Here is a 6,726-nt window from a genome sequence, read left to right as displayed (position 1 = left end):
AGAGCCTCCCAATGTTGAAGTATCCTATGGGAAGGGGACATCACTTGAAACAAAATTTACCAAAAAAAAAAAAAAGCTTGGTTTCCTGGGGGGTACAGAACGGTTCAGGAACCCAGTTGTGGCCTACTCACCTAGTAAAGGACATTACACAGCAGGGCTACCACAGGGCTGGGGCCTTAGAGTCTCACAACTTCTCACCTTTTCTTCCATGTCTGAAAAAGACCCCATAACCACCCAAACTGGTTAACCTTTCTCTTCTGCTAAAGGTCCCTCCTGCCTTCAGTGTCTAAGCTTTTTGAATGGCAGTTTGGAGTTGGGCTCACTGGATAGGGCCACGATCCCCCACCCTTGACCTATATGTATGTGGCACCAGCCACAGGTTCAGCAACAGTTTTCCCAGAGGAAAAAGCCTATCCTCAAGTTTCCCAAGACCCCAGTTCAACCAGAGGCGGCTCCATAGGCAACCTAAGCCAGTTCTGTGCCTCACCTCATCCAGTGGGTTTTATACCACTTCCCAATTGTGTACAGGGGGGTTGGCCCTCAGCTCTGGAGCCCTGGGGGCAGAAGTAAAATGGCCCAGAGGTGGAGGACCGGGAGGGACTGCTCTGATTTCCAAGAGACAGGACTTGACCTATTTAGGGGGCCACCCCTGCCCAGAGCTTTGCACACATAGCCCTGGGGGGTTGGCTCAGCTCCCACCTCCCCAGTGTTTGGGAAGCCCCACCAGGCACAGGCAGAAATAGTGACCTGGGCCAGTAAGATCCCCTCTCCACTTCAGCTCCTTCCTGCACTGTCCAGAGGATACCTAGCCCAGCTGTTGAGCACACTAGACCATTGTAGCTGCTGCGTTGGGTTCTAGGGACATGGTCAGCTGGACACTGGGCTTTATGCTTGCTTACCTGTTAGGATGGCATCCAGCTTTGCCACCACATGTTGTACGTTGTCCAAGCTGAAGCACATTGGGGGCTTAAACTTCAGGACATTCCTCCCAGGGCCGTCAGTGCTTAGCAAAATGTAGTTCTCCTTCAGCCTGTAGGACAGGATATAACAGCCTTGCTATACCACCAGCCCAGGGGCCTTCATATGGTCTTTAAGGCCTTCCTGTGCCTGGCTAGGGCTCTGGCCACACTGCTTTTGGAACCCTTCACAGGCCAGCACCCCCAATCCCCCCCCCCGCCCATAGGGCACTGGTTACCCCTTGCAAAATTTGACTCATCCTTTGTGCCCTGGTGTCAACAGCCCATATGGACCTGGCCCTGAGAAGGGGCATAGCCTTATCTGCCCCTGGAGTTCCAGTCTAGTCTGTAGTCCCTGCATTTTCCACTTTATGGTTTATATGATGTGTATGGCTTGCTTTGTATATGTATGGAAAATGCCCAACATTGCAAAGTGGTACAATGAACACCATCCCCTTATCTAGTTTCAGTAACTTCCCCTGTTCCCTGCACACAAGTAATCTTGTAATTTCCAGACAGTTCTTGTCAGTTTAATTTCCAGTTCTTTTTAGGAGGGTGACTTTACCATACTTAATACTATCATTGGTACATAAGAGTTATTTTTAATATTCCACATTGATACTTTTAACCTAGGAAGGTGCCCTGGCCAGGTAGCTCAGTTGGTAAGAGCATTGTCCTGATATGCCAAGGGTTATGGGTTTTATCCCTAGTTAGGGCACATAAAGGAATCAGCAAGTGAATGCATAAAAAAGTGGAACAACAAACCCATGTGTTCTTTCTCTTAATGCCACCCTCCCCCCCCCCAAAAAAAAAAAATCCCACCTAGGAAGGTATTTTGGCTACTGAGAGAAGGGGTCTGACATAATTGTATTTATATTCTGACCTCCACTCCTATTTAAAAATACATTTTTATTGGTTTCAGAGGAAGGGAGAGGGAGAGAGAAGATAGAAATGATGAGGGAATCATTGATCAGCTGCCTCCTGTACACCCCCCACCAGGGATTGAGCCTATAACCCAGGCGTGTGTACTGACAAGGAATCAAACTGATCTGGTTCATAGGCTGATGCTCAACCATGGAGGTACACCAGCCAGGTTCCACTTCCATTTTTTTAAAATTTATATTAAGTCTTGTCAGGAGCCATGGTGTCCCAGACTATGGCCTTAGCTTGTTTGGCTCAGTGGACAGAGCATCGGCTTGTGGCCCGAAGGGTCCCGGGTCCAATTCCAGTCAAAGGCAAATGCCCAGGTTGTGGGCTTGAGCCCCAATAGGTGGTGTGCAGGAGGCAACCAATCAATGGTTCTCAACATTGATGTTTCTCTCCCTCTCCAAAAATCAATAAAAATATATTAAAAGAATAAGGTCTGGACTTCGAATTCAGCTGTACCATCTACTAGAGGTGAAACACCCATTCTTGGTACCAGTTTCCTAGCTGAACTGGAGAAATCACAAGTGGCTATGAGATGGAGGAAATTAGGCTGGGCCTCATCTGATTCCTTCCAACGGGCCATGCTGGATTCCTGAGCTGAGACTGGGGTGGGGTGAGCATGGGGTAGGTGAGTGGGCAGATGTGTCTGACCAACAGAGAAGGCAGGGACTGGATAGTCACTTAGGCGAGGGGTCAATCTCAAAAAACTTCATGGAGGGAAATATTTTTTTTTACATTCTTACTGTTTTATGTGAATCCCAAACATAGAATGATACACATTTCCCAAGGATTTTTTGAGGTGGGGGAAAGGATAGGCACGAGGAATGGAGATAAAAGGGGAGAAAGGTGCTGAGGCTGGAGTCTTACCTAGATTCAAGTGAAAAATGTGAACCGGTTTGGGCAGGGGGCTTCCAAGTCCAGAGATGATGCTCCATCTAGACACACCCACCCAGACGAGGAGCAGGAGTCCTGTCCATCCCCCGTCCCTGGTGTGGCCCTGGAGAAGCTCTGCAAAGGCAACTTGTTGGAAGAAAAAGTACCTGGATACCAAATAGTCAGCTTCTTCGGTGGCTGGCGTCCTTGTGGCCTCATCTTTGATCAAATCCACACCAATAAAAAGCCCGACGCCCCTGGAGCAGAAGGTGACATCTCAGAGTCCAGGCCTGAGGGACCACGGGCCTTACCCTTGCCCTGTGCCTGGGTCTCAGTCAAGCCCCATTGGAAAGTCCACCAGGGCTTGTACCTCTGTCTCCTGGAGACAGAGTCACAGGAACTGGTGGTGGTGGAGGTGGTGGTGTGTGTGTAGGAAGTAACTGCAATGGGGAGGGGCCCTCACTTTCGACAGGAAAGAAGGTGGTGGTGGTGGGGGTAGGATGGGGGGGACTCAGAGCTACTTGATCCTGACTTTTCCCCTCCCTAGAAGTGCCACTCTGGACAACAGCCCCTCTCAGTGCTTCAGTTCTTCCCCTGTGGAGTGGAAAGTAGGCTCCCACCATCCCAGGTGGTTAGGAGGTGAAAGAAGAAATGACTAGGCCTCTTGCAGATTCTTGGTTAGTGGGTAGTGACTGTTGCCCCAAGCCTCACCTGATGTCCCCGATGATAGGATGCTTGGCCTTCTGCTGCCCGAGGAGCTCCATCAGGAAGCTGCCCACACAGGCAGCGTGAGCCTGCAGCTGTTCCTTCTCTAAGACATCCAGGACGGCCAGCCCCACTGCACAGGACACTGGGCTGCCCCCAAACTGCGCCAGGGGCAAAGGGCATGTCAGATGTCCAGCAGAGGAAGGGAGAGGAGGGAGAGGGGGAGAGGCATCAATGGTGAGAGAGAATCACTGATCGGCTGCCTCCTGCACACCCCCTACTGGGGATTGAGCCCACAACCTGGGCATGTGCCCTGACCAGGAATCAAACCATGACCTGCTTCATAAGTCTATGCTCAACCAGTGAGCCACACCTTCTGGCTGTAATTTTCCTTAGTTCCCTCTTTAATTCCAAAGGCATAAAAGCTGCAAAAGGCTATTCTTGGAAGCACTTTTCTCATTCTATTGAGATCTTGCTTCCAGGTGTATCCTCTGGCTCAATTATTTCCCCCTTTGTTATTTTTTCAATTACAGTTGACATTAATTAGTCTAAGATGACATTAAATATTTTAAAACAGTGGTTAGATTATTTTTTTGTTCTTGTTAAGCCTCACTGGAGGATATTTTTTCCATTGATTTTATTTTTTAATAAGTTTTTATTTACTTCAGAGAGAGAAAGGGAGAGGGAGAAATAGCAATGATGAGAGAGTATCATTGATCAGCTACCTCCTGCATGCACCCTACTGGGATCAAGCCCACAACTGGGCATGTGCCCATACTCAACCACTGAGTCACACAGGGTGGGCTCCATGGAAGGGAAGGGGGAGGGAGAGAAACATCAATGTGAGAGAGCCACATCAACTGGTTGCCTCCTTGCAGGTATCCTACCTGCAACCTAGATACGTGCCCTTGATGGGAATAGAACCTGAGACCCTGTGGTTATCAGGCCAACCATCTAACCACTGAGCTACGCTGGCCAGGGCTGACATATTTTGGCTCAATTTTTAAAAAATATATATTTTTATTGACTTCAGAGAGGGAGGGAGAGGGGGAGAGAAACATCAATGGTGAGAGAGAATCGCGGATGGGCTGCCTCCTGCACGCCCCCATCTGGGAATGGAGCCCACAACCCAGGCATGTGCCGTGACCAGGAATTGAACCAACGACCTCCTGGTTCCTGGGTCGACACTCAACCACTGAGCCACGCTGGCTGGGCTGGCTCAATTTTTTACAAAAATTCTCTACATTCTTTTTGTTGTTAATCCTTACCCTAGGATATTTTTCCATTGATTTTTTTTTTAAAGAGTGTGGAAGGGAGGGGGAAAGACAGAAGCATCTATGTGAGAGACACATTGACTGGTTGCCACCCGCACGTGCCCCGACTGGTGCCGGGGATGGAGCCTGCAATGGAGGTACAGGTACGTGCCCTTGACCAGAATCAAACCTGAGACCCTTCAGTCCGCAGACTGGCACTCTAACCACTAAGCCAAACTAACTAGGGCAGGTTCAGATGTTCTTACATCAATGTGTCTGTTGTTGACCAAAACATTATGCTATAGTTCAATATGATTTGACAAATGTGTAAAATTAGAACCTTCACCACAATGAAGACACAACACATTTCCATCACTTTCCAGAGTTACTTGTATCCCCCCTCCACTACTGGCCCAGGCGGCCACTGACCTGATTTCTATCATTACAGTTTTGCCTTTTCCAGAATGTCATATAAATGTAATCACAGAATATGTACCCCTTTTGTGCCTTGCTGCTTCTGCTCAAAGTGTTTTTGAAATTTATCCATTTTGTTGTGTATTAGTAGTTTGTTCATTTTGTTGTTGCATGGTATTCCACTGTATGGACATACCACAATTTGTTTATTCAATCTCCTGTAGATGAACCCTTGGGTTATTTTGATTTTTTACTATTAAGAATAAAACATTAATATTTATAACAAGTTCTTTTTTAAACATACATTCTCATTTCTCTTGGGTAAATACCAAACTGCTGGATTATATGATAAATGTATAGTTGATTTTATAAAAAACAAAGTTTTCCAAAGTAGTGGTATCATTACTTTCATAGACTTATGAATTCCAGTAGTTCCACATCCTTAAAAACATTTGGAATTGTCTTTTTTTTTTTTTAATGTCTTTTTATTGATTTTAGAGAGAGAAAGGGAGAGAGAGAGAAACATCAATCCGCAGCCTACTGAATGCCCCCCACTGTGGATCGAGTCCACAACCCGGGCATGTGTCCTGACCGGGATTTGAACTGACAACCCTCCTGGTGTATGGGACGACGCCCATCCAACTGAGTCACCCTGGCCAGGCTTGTCAGTCTTTTTAATTGTAGTCATTCTAATGGGTGTGTAGTGGTATCCTGTAGATTATCTTGAAAATTTGTATGCAGAGCCCCATACTTGAGATCACAAAAAGCTACCAAGGTGATTCTGCTATGAGGCAGCTTTTTGATAGGTCAAAAACAAATTATATGTGGAATGGACAGGATACATTGAGGCTACATACTGTATATTATTTAACCATGAACTTGCTAAAAGGTAGTGTGTCTGGTGTAGAATCATGACCTGCCCAAGATGCTTAACGAGCACAATAGATAGGTCTTTCCCCCAAGATCACCCCCGAGGGACAATAGAAAGAAAATGAACAAAAGCTTTGACACAGTTCTGGAAATCTAGAAGGCCATGCATATATGTAGGGATATGCTCATGCCCAATGCTAAGTTCATGTTCAGGAAAGATCTGAAAAGTCTTGAGGCTCCGAAGGAGGAGGAAGGAAAGGCTAAGGCTGAGTTGTGAAGTGCTTGGCTGAGTGTTGAAGTATACCCTACCCACACCACAACACATCAACTCTTGTGAAAGGCTGAGAGACCTCTTGGTTCCAGGCATTTAAGGAGATGTCTGCCCAATCATTAGATAATTACTAAGCTAACCAAGCAGAGACTACAGTGGCTATTCATGACAAAGAACACAGATTTACAGAATTAGTTCAAAGAAGGCATTATACAAAGAACAACAAAAAGCAATAAACTACGAGGAGATACTATGATTTCCAAAGTTGCCACATTATATTATTTAAAACTAGAGGCCTGGCCTTTGGGATCGGGCCAAAACTGGCTCTCTTGACATCCCCTGAGGGGTCCTGGATTGCGAGAGGGCACAGGCCAGGCTGAGGGACCCCACTGGTACACAATCAGGGCCAGGGAGGGACTGCGGGAGGGCTCCAGGGCATGTCCAACCTGTCTTACTC

At 47.0% G+C, this 6,726-nt stretch overlaps 1 protein-coding gene across 5 annotated transcripts in view; it reads right to left on the bottom strand.

Moving 5' to 3' along the window:
• PHYKPL (5-phosphohydroxy-L-lysine phospho-lyase) overlaps positions 1-6,726 on the bottom strand; it is a 29,458-nt gene that overhangs the window by 4,419 nt on the left and 18,313 nt on the right. For 3 of the 5 annotated variants that reach the window (XM_079770108.1, XM_079770105.1, XM_079770109.1), the window contains 4 exons: positions 3,468-3,622; positions 2,924-3,013; positions 900-1,030; positions 132-212 (listed from right to left, as the gene is read on the bottom strand). In XM_079770108.1, the coding sequence (XP_079626234.1) occupies positions 145-212; positions 900-1,030; positions 2,924-3,013; positions 3,468-3,622 (444 nt within the window). In that variant the 3' untranslated portion in view covers positions 132-144. Of the gene's footprint in view, positions 1-127; positions 213-899; positions 1,031-2,750; positions 3,014-3,467; positions 3,623-6,726 lie in introns of those variants that run through there. The other 2 variants (XM_079770106.1, XM_079770107.1) reach the window with 2 other exon arrangements.

Source organism: Cnephaeus nilssonii, assembly GCF_951640355.1.
Source record: "Cnephaeus nilssonii genome assembly, chromosome: 5".
NCBI classification, from domain to species: Eukaryota; Metazoa; Chordata; class Mammalia; order Chiroptera; family Vespertilionidae; genus Cnephaeus; species Cnephaeus nilssonii.
The sequence above is the reverse complement of the archived record's forward strand: the minus strand, read 5'-3'. Positions and strand labels throughout refer to the sequence as shown.